This window comes from Scyliorhinus torazame, chromosome 16 (genome assembly GCF_047496885.1).
Source record: "Scyliorhinus torazame isolate Kashiwa2021f chromosome 16, sScyTor2.1, whole genome shotgun sequence".
Classification (NCBI taxonomy): Eukaryota; Metazoa; Chordata; class Chondrichthyes; order Carcharhiniformes; family Scyliorhinidae; genus Scyliorhinus; species Scyliorhinus torazame.
The window spans coordinates 157,436,896-157,454,261 of record NC_092722.1 but is presented as its reverse complement, the minus strand read 5'-3'; the positions used below and the strand labels follow the sequence as shown (position 1 = coordinate 157,454,261).

Below are 17,366 nucleotides of genomic sequence, written 5' to 3'. Positions count from 1 at the left end.
GCAGCAGCAGCTTCCCGGGGGGTGGGGGGGGGGGGGGGTGTAATCGTTGCGTTGTATTGTTCCTTTCTTTGTACATACGGTTAACTTTTTTTTTTCTTCTCTTTGTTCTGTTAATTGTTGCTTACGGTTATGCAAAAATTCTGTTTTTTGACAAAAAGTTGCAGAAAAATAATTTTTTTAAAAAGAGTAATTGCAGCCGCATAGAGCTATGTGTGGGAACAAACTACAAAGTACAAAAGTGATTATACATGATGTAGATGTAGGAAATTCTGGTAATAATCATCTTTATTGTCACAAGTAGGCTTACATTAACACTGCAATGAAGTTACTGTGAATATCTCCTAGTCGCCACATTCCAGCGCCTGTTCGGGTACACTGAGGGAGAATTCAGAATTTCCAAGTTACCTAACAGCGCGTGGAAACCGGAGCACCGGGAGGAAACCCACGCAGGCACAGGGAAAACATGCAGACTCCGCACAGACAGTGGCCCAAGCTGAGAATTGAATCTGGGACCCTGGTGCTGTGAAGCAACAGTGCTAACCACTGCCGCCGTGCTCAAAAGGACATTGAATGAAGCTTAAGAATGATATGATTGAAGTGAGTTGCAGTGATTGGAGCTCACCTGTTATGATGGTACCAAAATCAAATGGAACGTAACGATTGTGTTACTATAGGAAAGTCAGTGCAGTTACAAAGTCAGATTTGTATTCTATTCCTTATTTGTATTGAGAAGGTGGGACAAGCAAATTTCATGTTCAAACTTGACTTATTAAAAGGATATCGGAAAGGGTGAAGGAAGTTTCAGCTTTTGTAACGCCAAGTGGTCTGTACCAGTTTAAAGTTATGCCATTTGGAATGAAGAATGAACCAGCAACAGTCCAAAGACTAACCCAGTAAGGTCATTTCTGGACTACAGAATTGTGCAGTGTGCATGGATGATCTGGTGGTGTTCAGTCAAATGTTGAAGGAGTATTTGGAACATTTGAAGGAATTGTTCAATCAACTACAAGAGACTGGTTTGGTGGTAAACTTGACGAAAAGATAAGTTTACGAAAGCCCACGTCACTTTCTTAGGCCATTCTATTGGACATGGCCATAAGTCGCCCCACGGAGAATGAAAACAAAAGCTATTGGAGCGTTTCCAATGCCGCCAATGAGAAGAGGGCATGAGGGGTCCTACAGTGTGATTGCACTACTGACTGAACATTTGGAGAAGAACAGGAAATTTCATTCGTCGTCAGAATGTCAGGAGGCATTTGATAATCTGACAACTGTGTTGATCACAGCACTATTTGTGGTGACCAAATTATGACAAGCAATTTAAGCTGGCCATTGATGCGAGTGATGTGGGTGTTGGTGCTGTACTATTATTACAAGAAGATGACGAAGGAATAGAAAGACATGTTGGTTATTTTTCCAGAAAACTAAATGTTCATCAAAAAAGTATTCAACCATTGAAAAAGAAAAGTTGAGTTTGTTATTGGCATTGCAACATTTGACATTTACGTTGCTAATAATTCATCAGAGACAATTGTTTATACAGACCATAATCCATTGAAGTTTCTGGAGAAGTTTAAAGATTGTAATGCAAAAATCTTTTTCCTGGGACTCACTTTTACCAACCGGCAACCCCTTCAGGACCCACGCCGGTCAACCTTGGCAACACATCATTTTTACTTACCTTGAATGTGAGAGATGAGCCTGCTTGGCCCTCATGATCTCATTCCAATAAGAGGAGAGGGCAATATGCATATCAGGTGCAGAGTTCAATTGGTTCTTTTGTGCTGTGTTCATCTTTGTGAGGATGGAAAATCCAATCTCGCACATGTGGTCATTGTGAAGGGCAATAGCAACAAAATGCTTGTTTTACTCAGCATTGAATACTCCTCACAGATGCTACTCCAGAATGCTTCATCGACTTGTGTGTTTTTAACGTGCTATCAGAGGTTCAGTCTCTTCATTTGGAGTCCGATGTAAGTTAATAATTGACTCTGGGGCCTCAAATTCAAAATGATTTTTCACCCATCTCTTTACTTTCAAAATCTGAAACTTCTCTGAAAATTGTGATGATAAACTGTTGATCCGCGCAGCCAGAACAAGTGAATAAGACTTGTAAGTCTATTGACAATTTCCTTACTTACACTGTTTTCTTTGATGTGTCGTATCGGTGTTGGGAACATGTACTGGTTTTGGCTTTGTACTCGCACTTGCCAAACTTTCAATTACTTTTGGAAAGCATCTCTTTCTTCACCGTGCCAAAAGCAATCATCATCCTCCCTTGCAATTTGAGGTTCAGTTCATTTAGAATTGAAAAGATGTGTGCAAGGTAAGACATAGTTATCATCCAAGTTTCATCATCAAACAAATAGCCACAGGGGACGATTTCTCAAGGAGGAAAGTGTGGATTTCATACCTTGGGTTTGTAAACTCTGACAAGCACCCAATACCTTGACAGCCAACGTACTTTTGTGTGGAACAATAAGTGTGTGTGCCTGGCCTCTCTATATTGGAACACAAAACCTCAAAAAGCCTGATATTGAGTGCACTGCATTTAATGAAATTCACAATTTTCAAATTCCTTTCAACCCAACGTCAACATTGGATGGAATTCCTTTCGATGCCAATGCCTCCGAGAATAAAACTATGTCCTGACCAGCTACCTTCTTAATCCTTATCATAACTCCGCTGTATTTCCCAGTCATGTTGGCTGCCCCATCGCTTGTGATTCCTCTGCAATGAACCCATTCAAGCCTGCATTTTCCAACCAAGTAACGATTTAATGCTTCAAAAATCTTTGTGCCAGTATTGCTGGTTGGTAATGTCAGGCAGCACAACAAATCCTCAACAAATTAATTGTACCAATCACACCTAATGTCAACTAATAAGATTGCACAATATGAAACATCTGCACTTTCATCCAATTGTATTGAGAACTCTTGTGCTGACTATAAACGAGAAATAAGCTGGGCGTCTAAATTCTCAGCAATATCAGAAATTTGGTGAGCCACTGTGGGATGCATTTCAGTTTTGCAGCTGACCTCCCATCTAGGACCTACAAGCTAATACAGGGAGTATAAATCTCTCTCCTATAATGTGGGACATCTTCTCTTCAGCTACATTGTAAGCTACCATGTAAGAGGCTAATTGTGCTTCTATTTCTGCTAAGGACTTCAACTGACGATTTAAATTCTTGCTGCATCCTTTGAAAAAAATGAAGAGGTTTGTCCTCTAACTCGCCATGCTTAGTCTTTATATGCCTTTGAAATTTTGAGTGTCTTAAACTCTCATTTTCAAGTACTTCCCTGCATATAACATACATGGACTGTGCATCCTGATTTGCATTGGCACAATTAACAAAGCCACACCTCTAGAACTCATCCTTGTACTGCTTTGTTCCCGATTTCAGTTTCTTCTTAGTAGGCTGTTCACCAGAGGCCCTGGAGCTCTGTATACAGCTCACATTAGCACTGGTTTGTCCTGCTGTATACTCTTCAGTACAGCTCTCTCCAGCAGATTCAGTTGTGAGATTCTGGCCTGTTTGTGTCTCTGGCCCCCTCTTTCTTATAACAAAACAATCCATCTTCAGTCCTTTACAGTCCTCCGCTAGAGAATGGAAGAATCTGCCCTCGGTGATTTCATGCCAAAAGCACAAATGTATGGGGCGCATGACATCCGTATGCGTGCTGGGTGTGTGACATGCTCTCTGCTTCCGCTTCTGGCAGGAAGAAAGATTGCATCGTTCATGTTGAAAAGCCAGTGGCGGCTGGCATTCCTAATAGCTGGTTGTGGCCGTTGGGCGCTTCTGCGATCGCGCAGGTCGCGACCCACAGTTTGAAATTCCTGGGTTTAGATGGAGTTTATTGCTACAACCAATTAAATTGAAAATTATACCTGTAGCAGGAAGAAAAAATACAATGGCAGATGCTTTATCATGACTTTGGGGTGTGAGAAGAATGGGACATTTAAAGTTTGGAAAATGTCATGTGAGAGTACCTTTAAGAACTGGGTGTTTATCAAATAGCTGCAGTGATGTCAGTGTGGGTGGAGCTGGGCTGGCTGTCTTTCACTTTTGTTTTTGAGCAGGCAGCTACAGTGTGTTTTAGTTTTGATTTCAGAGCTGGATAGCTGCAGGCAAAGCAAGCAGCTGTATAATTATCTCTCTCTACAAGCTACAGACTGTCTTCAGCTCATTTGAGGATTTCAAAGTAATACCTGATTCTGTGGAGAATATAAACCTGCTGTCTTTCCTTGGAAAAGGTTTAATATATGGATGTTGTTTGGAAAGTTAAGAAGGATTATCATAGATTATCATTGAATTACAGTGCAGAAGGAGGCCATTCGGCCCATCGAGTCTGCACCGGCTCTTGGAAAGAGCACCCTACCCAAGGTCAACACCGCCACCCTATCCCCATAACCCAGTAACCCCACCCAACATTAAGGGCCATTTTGGACACTAAGGGCAATTTATCATGGCCAATCCACCTAACCTGCACAGCTTTGGACTGTGGGAGGAAACCGGAGCACCCGGAGGAAACCCACACACACTGGGAGGATGTGCAGACTCCGCACAGACAGTGACCCAAGCTGGAATCAAACCTGGTACCCTGGAGCTGTGAAGCAATTTGTGCTATCCACAAGGCTACCGTGCTGCCCATACTTATAGAATATTGTATCTGTGGGGACTATTGGTGTTGATGGTTGTTAAGGTGTTTACTGTGGGTTTATAAAGTGTTAACTGGTTTCATAAATAAACATGGTTTTATTTTTAAAGTACTTTAGATCTCTGTTGCATCACACCTGTAAAGTAGGCCCTTGTGCTCCTCATAACCACAAGCTATTAAAAGTTGTGGGTCAGGTGAACACCATGATACACTTTGGGGTTCTCTAAACCCTGGCCCATAACAAAAGACTGAAATGAACTATACTGATTTTTAAATTTGCATGCATGAATATGATGAGAGATGTATCTTATAATCGTGTTTATTAATGAGTATTATTTAAAATTGTAAAGGGTTTAGAAAATGAAACCATATTTCATATTGCTGGTTCAGGTGTGATGAATGGAAGAAATTGTAATGTTTTTTGCAGTAATGTTATTAAAATCTGAATTACGATGCACACAGTATGACAGCTGTGATTGTGGTAAAAGTGAGGTGATTGCATAACACAAATATTAACTGTTGATGTTTAGATTGAACAATGGTTGTAAATTATTTACTATTGTTAAGATAATCTGGCCATTTTGTGAAAGGTGGTTGAAAATTAAATAATTTAGAATTGATCTGATCTTTAACACTGCTTTGAGGGAGATATAAAGAATAAAATTCCTTTATCTGATGGCTGTGAATGCCTCACTAAATTAGCTGAAAACCAATCTCATTGAATTCAATGCATGTTGTTACGATTCCTGTTGAGAACAATAACCTTTGAAATAAATTTCTTCCTGTTAATGACTGAAACACGATTTCACATTGAGACTTCTACTATAACAAGCAAAATTAGTTATTCTGCTTGTGTTTAAACACCAAACAAAGCATTCCTCTTTAACTTTTTACACAACCACAAATCCCACTTCAAAATTATGCATTTCACTGTCTCCGAGGTAGACATTCAATTCTCCCGGAATCAATCCAAATTCACCCTTTGTTCTTGATTGTTTAGTTCCGTTCTTTTCCTTTCACAGCCCCGTAACCTCAGATAGGGGCTTTTCACAGTAATTTCATTGAAGCCTACTTGTGACAAGTGATTATTATTATTATTAGATTTATTATTGTCACGTATTAGTATACAGTGAAAAGTATTGTTTCTTGCATGCTATACAGACAACGCTTACGTACAAGGGAAGGAAGGAGAGACTGCAGAATGTAATGTTACAGTCATAGCTAGGGTGTAGAGAAAAGATCAATTTAATATGAGGTAGGTCCATTCAAAAGTCTGATGGCAGCAGGGAAGAAGCTGTTCTTGAGTCAGTTGGTACGTGACCTCAAACTTTTGTATCTTTTTCCTGACGGAAGAGAGTATGTCCAGAGTGCGTGGGATCCTTAATTATGGTGGCTGCCTTTCTGAAGCAGCGGGAATTGTAGACCGAGTCAATGGATGGGAGGCTGGTTTGCATGATGGATTGGGCTACATTCACGACCTTTTGTAGTTTCCTGAAGTCTTGGGCAGAGCAGGATCCATACCAAGCTGTGATACAACCAGAAAGAATGCTTTCTATGGTACATCTGTAAAGGTTGGTGAGAATAATAGCTGACATGCCAAATTTCCTTGGTCTTCTGAGACAGTAGAGTCATTGGTGGGCTTTCTTAACTATAGTGTCGGCATGGGGGACCAAGACAGGTTGTTGGTGATCTGGACACCTAAAAACAAGAAGCTCTCGACCCTTTCTACTTTGTTCCCATTGATATAGACAGGGGCATGTTCTCCACTACGCTTCCTGAAGTCGACGACAATCTCCTTCGTTTTGTTGATATTGAGGGAGAGATTATTGTCGTCGCACCAGTTCACCAGATTCTCTATCTCATTCCTGTGCAGTATCTCGTCATTGTTTGAGATCCTACCCACTACGGGGGCGTCATCAGTAAATTTGAAAATCGAGTTGAAGGGGAATTTGGCCAACAGTCATAGGTGTATAAAGAGTATAGTAAGGGGCTGAGGACACAGCCTTGTGGGGCACCGCTGTTGAGGATGATCGTGGAGGAGGTGTTGTTGCCTATCCTTGCTGCTTAATGAAGCAGTCCATGTCCAAATGCTGCAAGACCTGGACAGGCCTGGACAATACCTAGGCTTGGGCTGACAAGTGGGAAGTTACATTCGCACCACACAAATGCAGGCAATGACCATCTATTTTAAAATTATTTTACGGGATGTGGGCGTCGCTGATTAGGCCAGCATTTAACGCCTATCCCTAGTTGCCCTTCAGAAGATGGTGGTGAGTTGCCTTCTTGAACCGCTGCAGTCTTGAGGTGTAGGTACACCCACTGCTGTTTGGGGGGGGGGGGGGGGGGGGGGGAGAAAGAGGAAAGAGAGAAGAGTTTCAGGATGTTGCCCCAGTGACCGTGAAGAAACAGCGATATAATTCCAAGTCAGGTTGGTGAGTCTTGGAGGGGAATCTCCAGGTGGTTGGGGTTCTCGGGTATCTGCTGTTCTTGCTCTTCCAGATGGTAGTGGTCATGGGTTTGGAAGGTGTTGTCTAAGGAACCCTGGCGAGTTACTGCAGTGCATCATGTAGATGGTACACATGGCTGCCACTGTTCGTCGGTGATGGAGGTTTTGAATGTTTTGTGGAAGGGGGAGCTATCAAGAGGGTTGCTTTCTCCTGGATGGTGTCAAGCTTCTTGAGTGGTGTTGGAGCTGTACTCACTCAGGCAAGTGGAGAGTATTCCATTACACTGGTAACCCCCCAGGATGTTGATTGTGGGGGATTCAGCAAAGTTAATGCCATTGAATGTCATGGGGCGGTGGTTAGATCCTCTCTTGCAGGAAATGGTCATTGTCTGGCACTTTTGTGGCTTGAATGTAACTTGCCACACGTCAGCCCAAGCCTGGATATTGTCCAGGTCTTGCTGCATTTGGATGTAGACTACTTAATGTCTGAGGAGTCACAAATTGTGCTGAACATTGTACAGTCATTCGCAAACATCCCCACTTCTAACCTTCTGATGGAAGGCAGGTCATTTGATGAAGCAGCTGAAGATGGTTGGGCTAGGACACAACCCTGAGGAACTCCTGCAGTAATGTCCTGATGTCCTGGAGTTGAGATAATTTACCTCCATCGCAACCATCTTCCTTTGTGCCAGGTATGACTCCAACAAGCGGAGAGAATTTTCCCCCTGATTCCCATTGACTCCAGTTTAGCTAGGGCTCCTTGATGCCATACTCAGTCAAATGCTGCCTTGATGTCAAGGGCAGTTACTCTTGCCTCGCATCTGGCATTCAGCTCTTTTGTCCATGTTTGAACCAAAGCTCTAATGAGGTCAGGAGCTGAGTGACTCTGGCGGAACCCAAACTGAGCGTCCATGAGCAGGTTATTGCTGAGTAAGTGCCACTTGATAGCACTGTTGATGACTCCTTCTATTACTTTGCTGATGATGGAGGACTGTTAGGGCGGTAATTGGCTGGGTTGAATTTGTCCTGTTTCTTGGGTACAGGACACACCTGGGCAATTTTCTACATTGACAGGTAAATGCCACTGTTGCAGCTATACTGGAACAGCTTGGCTAAGGGTGCAACTAGTTCTGGAGCACAAGTACTATTGGTGGGATATTGTTAGGGCCCATAGCCTTTGCAGTATCCAGTGACTTCAGCCGTTTCACGATATCACATGGAGTGAATCGTATTGACTGAAGACTGACATCCGTGATGCTGGGGACCTCCGGAAGCGATTGAGATGGATCATCCACTCGGCACTTCTGGTTGAAGATTGTTATGAATGCCTCAGCCTTGTCTTTGGGACATATGTGCTGGGCTCCTCCATCATTGAGGATGGGGATATTTGTGGGGCTTCCTCCTCCAGTGAGTTATTTAATTGTCCACCACCATTCACAGCTGGATGTGGCAGGACTACAGAGGTTACATCAGATGCGTTTGTGGTGGAATCACTTAGCTTTATTACTTACTGCTTGCACTGTTTGGCACACAAGTAGTCCTGTGTTGTAGCTTCACCAGATCGACACCCCATTTTTCGATATGCCTGATGTTGCTCCTTCACTCTTCATTGAATCAGGGTTGATCCCCTGGCTTGGTGGTAATGATAAGAGTGGGGGATATGACGGGCCATAAGATTGCAGATTGTGGTTAAATACAATTCTGCTGCTGCTGATGGCCCATATGGATGCCCAGTCTTGAGTTGCTAAATTTGTTTGAAGTCTATTCTATTTAGCACGGTAGTAGTGCCACACAACACATTGGAGGGTATCCTCAAGTGAAGACGGGACTACATCTCCACAATGACTGTGAGGTGGTCACTCCAACCAATACTGTCATGGAAAGATGCATCTGCGGCAGGCAGGTTGGTGAGGATGATCTTGTTGGTTCCCTCACCATCTCCTGCTGGCTGAGTCTAGCAGCTATGCCCTTTCGGAGTTTGCCAGTTTGGCCTGTGGTGGTGCTGTTGAGCCGCTCTTGGTGATGGCCATTGAAGTCCCCCACGCAGAGTATATTCTGTGCCCTTGCCACCCTCAGTGGTGTTTGCGGGAGGAGCAAATATTCAGCAGCTGAGGGAGAGGGGGGGGGGGGTACATAATAATCAGCAGGAGGTTTCCTTGCCCATGTTTGACCCGCTGTCAAGAGGCATCATGGGGCCGGAGCCGATGTTGCAGACTTTCAGGGTAATTTCCTCCCACCGTATGCCACTTCTGCTGGGTTTGCCCTGCTGGAGGAACAGGATGTGCCCAGGGATGGGATGGTGGCATCAGAGATGTGATCTGTATGGTTTGCTTGTCGTGAGTATGATTTTGTCAGGCTTGACTAGTCTGTGATTCAACCCTCCTTGTTTTGGCACAAGCCTGCAGATGTTCCTAAGGAAGACTTTGCAAGATCGACAGGGCTGGGTTTGCTGTTGTCGCTTCTGTTGCCTGGGTTGGTACTGGGTGGTATGCCGGTTTTATTCCTTTTTATTGACTTTGAACAGTTTGATACGGAGAGGCTTGCTTGGCCATTTTGGAGGGCATTTAAGAGTCAACCACATTACTGCTGATCTGAAATCACACGTAGCCCAGAACAGGTGAGGATGGCAAATTTCTTTCCCTAAAGGGACATTAGTAAACCAGAAGGGTTTTTATGACACTAGTTTGGTTTCAATGATCATCATTAGACTTTCAATTCCAGACCTTTAATTGAATCTGCGAGGTGAAATTCGAACCTGGATTCCTTGGAGCATTATCCTGTGACTTTGGATTCTCAGTTCAGTGACAATACCATTCTGTCACTGCCTCCCCAACACTAATCTAGCGTGGAAGTAAATGGATAGTTTAAATTATAATAATTTACAAGCCGACATTCTCAACACCTTCCGAGGACTTTGGAGACCTGCGGTCTAACACGATAACACAAATGCTGCTGCCCTTATCTCAAAATATGAACACCTTTTTTCAAGCCAGACAACTCAAGACTCCCTTTAATGATTAACAGCCACATTAACCCAGACTTGTTGTCAAGCGGACTTCAGAACAGGTTGTGTTACCCTCTTCATCGCAGCAAAGGTTTACTAGATTGATTCCTGAGATGGCGGGACTGACGTATGAGGAGAGATTGAATCGCGGTTAGGATTGTATTCGTTGGAGTTCAGAAGAATGAGGGGGAATCTCATAGAAACTTAATTCTAACTGGACTAGACAGACTAGATGCAGGAAGGATGTTCCCGATGGCGGGTGTGTCCAGAACCAGGGGTCACAGTCTGAGGATACGGGTAGACCATTTAGGACGGAGATGAGGAGAAATTGCTTCACCCAGAGAGAGTGGTGAGCCTGTAGAATTTGTTACCACAGAAAGTAGTTGAGGACAGAACATGGTGTGTTTTCAAGAAGCAGTTAGATATAGCACTTAGGACAAAGGGGGCCAAAGGATATATGGGGGGGAAAGCGGGATTAGGCTATTGAGTTGGATAATCAGCCATGATCATAATGAATGGCAGAGCAGGCTCGAAGGGCCAAATGGCCTCCTTCTGCTCCTATTTTCTGTTTCATTTTACCCTAAATTAAAATCATTGTCACAGAACGTAACAATCATTTAAACCACATGTTTCCATGCCCATTACAGTTTACGGTGAAAAAATAAGTGGAATCTTGAGGAACAAACATATCTTGCTGGAAACTGCCTCGATGGAATAACAAAATATGAAATTTCATTCTTTGGAAAGGCATGCTGAAGGGTGTCCTTTAGATTGTATTACCCAACTTATTCTATGAAGATTGACAATCACCATTTTGGAGGAGTTATATGGGAGTGCATCAGTAGTGGGTTTTACCTGTTGCAACATTTTTTTTGTTCTCAAGATGAGGAATATAATTGTTGGGAAATTGCACTTTAAATACAAAAAAAATGTTGTAGTTTGCCGGAAGGATAGTGGGTTGGAAATAGAAATATACCAATATTGCAGAAATGGTTGCTCACCTGAGCTTTTCTCGGTAGTTCATCTGCAGCATTGACCCCATTGTACTTGATATGGATACTGGGTGTAGAACAGCACTGGTACATTCCTACTAGTGACATCCATCATTTTGATAAGTAGATAAGCACATCGAAAGGAATTGGATGGTATGAATTCCTCACTGTAACCTATGACAAATACTGTATACTTTATTTCAGAATCTTTACTTTTTCAGTATCATGAAGCATCATTTTGTTTCTAACTGACAGTTTTGGATTATTTTAGTTGCCAAGTTTGCTCAAGAGCGAATTGCTCCACTGGTTCGCAAAATGGATGACGAGTCGCACATGGATGAATCTGTCATTGCAGGATTGTTTGAACAAGGGGTTAGTAATATTTTGTTATTGGAATTGTGTTTCTTTAGCTTGTAATATAACTACAAAATCATGGAGATTAACTTTTAATCCATCAACTGATCGTGTTTAGGAAAGTTTTTACTGTCAATGTTTTTAACATAATTTGATAAATAGTGACTTGGGCAGAGCTGTAATTTTGAAGTCACAGCTCTGATATATTGACTGTAATGTAGACCAGATAGAAAACATGCAAATATCCACTCTGAAAGATAAGAACTTAGCTTGGAACAAGCAAAGCTTAATATGAACAATTTACTATTTTCCTTATTGAGGATACTGCCCAAATTATTTAGTTTTCTGGGAGAGGGGCTTAATCACAAATAAAACTTCCGGGGGGGGGGGGGGGGGGGGGGGCGGGGAAGAGGGAGAGAGTAGTGGTGGAAATTGATGAATTCTCTGCACAGCAAAAAAGTCCTCATATCCATCATTAAATGGCATACATTATATTGTTATCGCTAAAAAATACAACTTATCAACTATTTTCGCCTTGCACTCATCAGGACAATCACAAGAATATCAATGTCAGTGGAAACAACAACTTTATACTGTATGAGAGTGCTGGTTGGTTGCTTGGTTGGTTGGCAAGTGGACTCTGGTAGTATGGCATTGCCATAGAGAATGCGCCAGTCGATGGTGACTGACAGTTAACTGCTGTCATTTTTTGCCCTGAAAAGTGCCCAGGGTACCTCCGATTAACCTGGAAGAACAAACTATTCACTCTGCTACTACGCAGTAGTAACACAAGCCAATAATAGGATAAGACCATCAGATAAGAACAGAATTAAGCCATTTGGCCCATTGAGTCTGCTTCACCATTCAATCGTGGCTGATATGTTTCTCATCCTCATTCTCCTGCCTTCTGCCATAACCCCTGATCCCCTTATTGATCAAGAACCTATCTATCTCTGTCTTAAAGACACTCCCTGATTTGGCCTCCACAGCATTCTGCAGCAAAGAGTTCCACAGATTCACCACCCTCTGGCTGAAGAAATCCCTCCTCATCTCAATTTTAAAGGATTGCCGCTTCAGTCTGAGGCTGTGCCTTCGGGTTCTAGTTTTTCCTACTCATGGAAACATCCTCTCCATGCAGACACTGGGAGAATGTGCAAACTCGATCTAGGCCTCTCAGTATCCTTTAAGTTTCAACAAAATCCCCCCTTATCCTAGTCCAAGGAGTACAGACCCAGGGTCCTCAACCGCTCCTCATCTGACGAGCTCTTCACTCCAGGGATCATTCTTGTGAACCTCCTCTGGACTCTTTCCAAGGTCAGCACATCCTTCCTTCGATACGGGGCCCAAAACTGCTCACAATACTCCAAATGGGGTCTGACCAGAGCCGGATACATCCTTATACAGACTGCTGCCTTCAAGCCAATAAGACATTCTGCTTATCACAATTGAGTAATTTGGTGTATGGATTTCAGAGCCAGTGCAATGCCACATATGTAGGTCGTACATCCCAAAGATTGGGGAATCATATCGAACAGCATGTCCATTCCACTCTTCGCAACGGGCACAGTACAGACTGTACCCAACCAGCATGTGCTTGCAAAACTCAAAACACAGTGCCCAACAGTAGACATGATTCCGCAATTGGAGGCTTGCTAAATAATCCTCAGTATGGCAACAAAAAAAAAAAAATTTGTTTTAAGAATCCCCAATTCACTTTTTCCAATTAAGGGGCAATTGAGTGAGGCCAATCCACCTACCCTGCAGATCTTTGGGTTGTGGGGGTGAAACCTATGCAGACACTGGGAGAATGGGCAAACTCCACACGGACAGTGACCCAGGGCCAGGATCGAACCTAGGACCTCGGCGTCCTGACAGTATGCCAAAAATTACACTGACAACCAATTTAATATTGTCAGACTGGTTCAGTGTGGTGTATTTACATATACTGGAGGATATATATTAATACACAGGACCTTGTTCTTTGCAGACCGAACATGCACGGACATTGTGCCTGTTTCAGTTTAACAAAGGAAGTGATAACTAGTCACTGGTTCATTCCTCGGGGCCAATCAGAGTCAAGCTGCCTGGTTTAAATTTCAAACCATGAAGATCGCCCCTGACATTGGTATTCTTGCGATTGTCCTGATGAGTGCAAGTTGAAAAGCTTTGACAAAATTTCTCTTTTCAGCAATACTCTGCACCACCAAACAACAATACATTGCATCGTATGAGCGGCAGTGGTTAGCACTGCTGCCTCACAGTGCCAAGGACCAAGGTTCAATTCTGGCATTGGGTGGCAGTCTGTGTGGAGTTTGCAAGTTCTCTGCATGTCTGCGTGGGTTTTTTCCGGGTGCCCCAGGTTCCACCCACAGTCCAAAGATGTGCCGATTAGGTGGTTTGGCCATGCTAAATTGCCCCTTTGTGCCCGAAGGTTAGGTAGGGTTACAGGGATAGGGTGGGATTGTGGGCCAAGGTAGGATGCTCTTTCAGAGGGTTGATGAAGATTCAATAGGCTGAATGGCCTCCTTCTGCACTGCAGGGAAGCATTATTTAGCTTTGATCAGTAAGGATCCTGAGAAAATGAGTAAGTACCCACTGAAGTTCCCTTATGGAAATCAATCCACAGTACAACACAGCATTTCTGCAGTAATTCTGCTATTTTGTTCTAAAAAGCCCTTTGGCCCATCGAGTCTGCAACGACATATGAAAAACACCTGACTTGCCGACCTAATCCCATTTGCCATCACGGCCCACAGCCTTGAATGTTATGGCATGCCTAGTGTTCATCCATGTACTTTGTAAAGGATATCAGGCAACCCGCCTCTGCCACACTCAAAGGCAGTGCATTCCAGACTGTCACCGCCCTCTGGGTAAAAGCGTTTTTCCTTAAATCCTCCTGCCCCTGACCATGAACTTGTGTCCCCCTGGTCCTTCAAACAAGGGGACCAGCTGCTCCTTATCCACCCTGTCCATGCCCCTCAATCTTGTACACCTCAATCATATCGCCTCTCAGTCTTCTCTGCTCCAGTGAAAACAACCCAAGCCTATCCAACCTCTCTTCATAACTTAAATGTTCCATCCCAGGCAACATCCTGGTGAATCGCCTCTGCACCCCTTCCAGTGAAATCACATCCTTCATGGATGTGACACACTGCTTACAGTGTTGGTTGTGTGATAGGGTTGAGGCATATTGCTGTAACGCTATTCTGAACTTAGATGACATCCAATACATCTTGTGTCTGACAAGAAATTTTTGATTCCGTCTCTGGCAGAACTACGATAATGTGTTTCGTATGCTTGACATTTTAGTGGAAGAAAATACACTAAAACTGCCGAATTGTCCGGTGAAATGTGAAATATAAACCCCCTGTCTCAATTGCATTACCTTTCCAATTCTTTCCCTTTGACTTGCGTTTCTAAGCTTCATCTTCAATAAAGCTGGTACTTTTCTCTCCAGCGCTGTCTGCTGCTTTCTCCCTCTCTCCAGGTTTCTGTCTCTTTTCACTCTTGCTTTTTACTTTATGAATAAGCACTAGCTTGAAAAATTACAAATGGTCATCAAGTAATGCCTGCCATTTTTCATAGAACTTCAATACCTACTCTGGTGCTTTTTACTCATTTTGTTTCATCTGTTAATGCTGCAATCTGTGAGTAACGTAAAATGTAAAATCTCCAGTCGCGATTTGGTTTCCCATCTTGCTTGGATATTTTTCACATCGTGCATACCTGCTGGACTATTTTATAGTGCTTCTAATTATCACCAACTGTTTTAATTGCTGTGAAACTTTAAAAAATAAATTATTAAATGGTTTCTACTCGCACAAATAAATCGTCCGCCCAATGATAGTGTTCCTCAAAGAACTATCCCTGATGCACTTACATTAAATGTACCAACCATCCTCTTCCCACACCAGTATTTAATTATCTATGTGCTTGCTTAATTGCAGCCTCTTCTGCGTCATTATTTATTTTGTTTTCATATTCCTTTAAATAATTACTCTATTTCTAGCAGCACAACCTTTTAAGCAGTTTTTCATCAATCTCACTAGGCATAATACTGCTATCATTTCAAAACTTTGTGTTTATGGTATCACCACTACAGGATATAAATGTATTTATCCCACTGTAAAGCTCAGCGTGTAAGAACATAGGAATGCTCTTAATCGTTGCAGGTCAGTTTTACCGAAGATTAATCGGTTGCACGTTCCTCACTTTTGATTCTCTTTCATTTCTAGTTAATGGGAATTGAGATTGAAGAACAATATGGTGGACCAGAATCCAGCTTCTTTTCCTCTATTCTTGTCATAGAAGAGTTGGCCAAAGTGGACCCATCAGTAGCAGTTGTATGCGACGTACAGAACACTCTGATCAACACATTGTTGAGGAAATGTGGGACAGAGGATCAAAAAAGAAAGTATCTCCCTCGTCTTGCCACAGACATGGTGAGCTATGACTGGAGGATTCAAATTTTCAAATACGCTGAATAACACATTTCTGTACTTGTCGAAGGAACACAAAAATATTACCTTGATATTAAAGTCCCAACATAGTTTTCAGTGATCAAATAAGTTTTTTTTGGAATGTGATAAATAAGATGAAGGGCAGCACGGTGGTGCAGTGGGTTGGCCCTGTTGCCTCACGACGCCGAGGTCCCAGGTTCGATCCCAGCTCTGGGTCACTGTCCGTGTGGAGTTTGCACATTCTCCCCGTGTTTGCGTGGGTTTCGCCTCCACAACCCATAGATGTGCAGGGTAGGTGGATTGACCATGCTAAATTGACCCTTAATTGGAAAAAATTAATTGGGTACTCTAAATTTAAAAAATAAAAAAATAAGTAAATAAGATTATTACGGTCTAAGTGATGTAGGCTAGGTGATTGAGAAGGGATGGGTTAATTGACATGTTGGTAATTATTTTTTCAGTCTAGTTAACTTCTACTGCACGTTTCTCATGAGGGCCGAAAAGGCAGCCTATTTAATTTTCAGCAAGAGTTCCGTTTGAGAGGGCAGCATGTGGCGCAGTGGTTAACACTGGGACTGCGGCGCTGAGGACCTGGGTTTGAATCCCGGCCCTGGGTCACTGTCCGTGTGGAGTTTGCGCATTCTCCCCATGTCTGTGGGGGTTTCACCGCCACAACCCAAAGATGTGTAGGTTAGGTGGATTGGCCATGCTAAATTGCCCCTTAATTGGAGAAAAAAATAATTGGGTACTCTAAATTTTAAAAAAGAGTTAAGTTTGCTAAACTGTTGCGGAAATGTGGAGATAGATGAATGCTGTGTTAGAGTGTGTGGCAATCACATTTAGGGTTAAGGGTTTGCTATGCAGAATTTGTGGGTGCTTTTGGGTGGGGGTAGAGGTAGAGAAGAGGCTGTGTGCAACCAGGAGCGAGGAAGGGGCTTCTGCTACAGCCCTGCTACTGCCCACCCGCAGGCCCCCTCACCCTGCTACTGCCCGGCCACCGGCTCCCTCGCCCCTCTTTGCCTGGCTGCCGGCTCCCTCACCTCCGTTTGCCCGGCTGCCGACCCCCTTGCCCTGCTACTGCCCGGCCGCCAGCCCCCACGCCACTCTTTGCCCGGCCGTCAGCCCCCTCCCCCCTCTTTGCCCGGCCGCCAACCTCCTTGCCCCTCTTTCTCTTAGTGAGAACTAAACTGTATGCAGTACTCAAGATGTGGTCTCATCCATGCTCTTTCCAGCCAGATCAAGACCAAACTAACTTTAATGTTCAATTTTCCTTTCTCATCACTTGCTATACCTGCATCTTGTGATTCATGTAGGAGGACCCCCAGATCTCTCTGTAGTGCAGCATTCTGTGGTGTTTTTCACTTAAATAAAATTCTGCTTCTCTGTTCTTCTTGCCAAAATGGACAATCTCACTTTTTCCCACATATGCCATCTGTCAATTTGTACACC

At 43.3% G+C, this 17,366-nt stretch overlaps 1 protein-coding gene across 3 annotated transcripts in view; it reads left to right on the top strand.

The window, feature by feature from the left end:
• Positions 1–17,366, top strand: part of acadsb (acyl-CoA dehydrogenase short/branched chain) — a 91,694-nt gene that overhangs the window by 46,732 nt on the left and 27,596 nt on the right. For all 3 annotated transcript variants that reach the window (XM_072479277.1, XM_072479280.1, XM_072479278.1), the window contains exons 3-4: positions 11,375–11,475; positions 15,693–15,899. In XM_072479277.1, the coding sequence (XP_072335378.1) occupies positions 11,375–11,475; positions 15,693–15,899 (308 nt within the window). The remainder of the gene's footprint in view (positions 1–11,374; positions 11,476–15,692; positions 15,900–17,366) is intronic.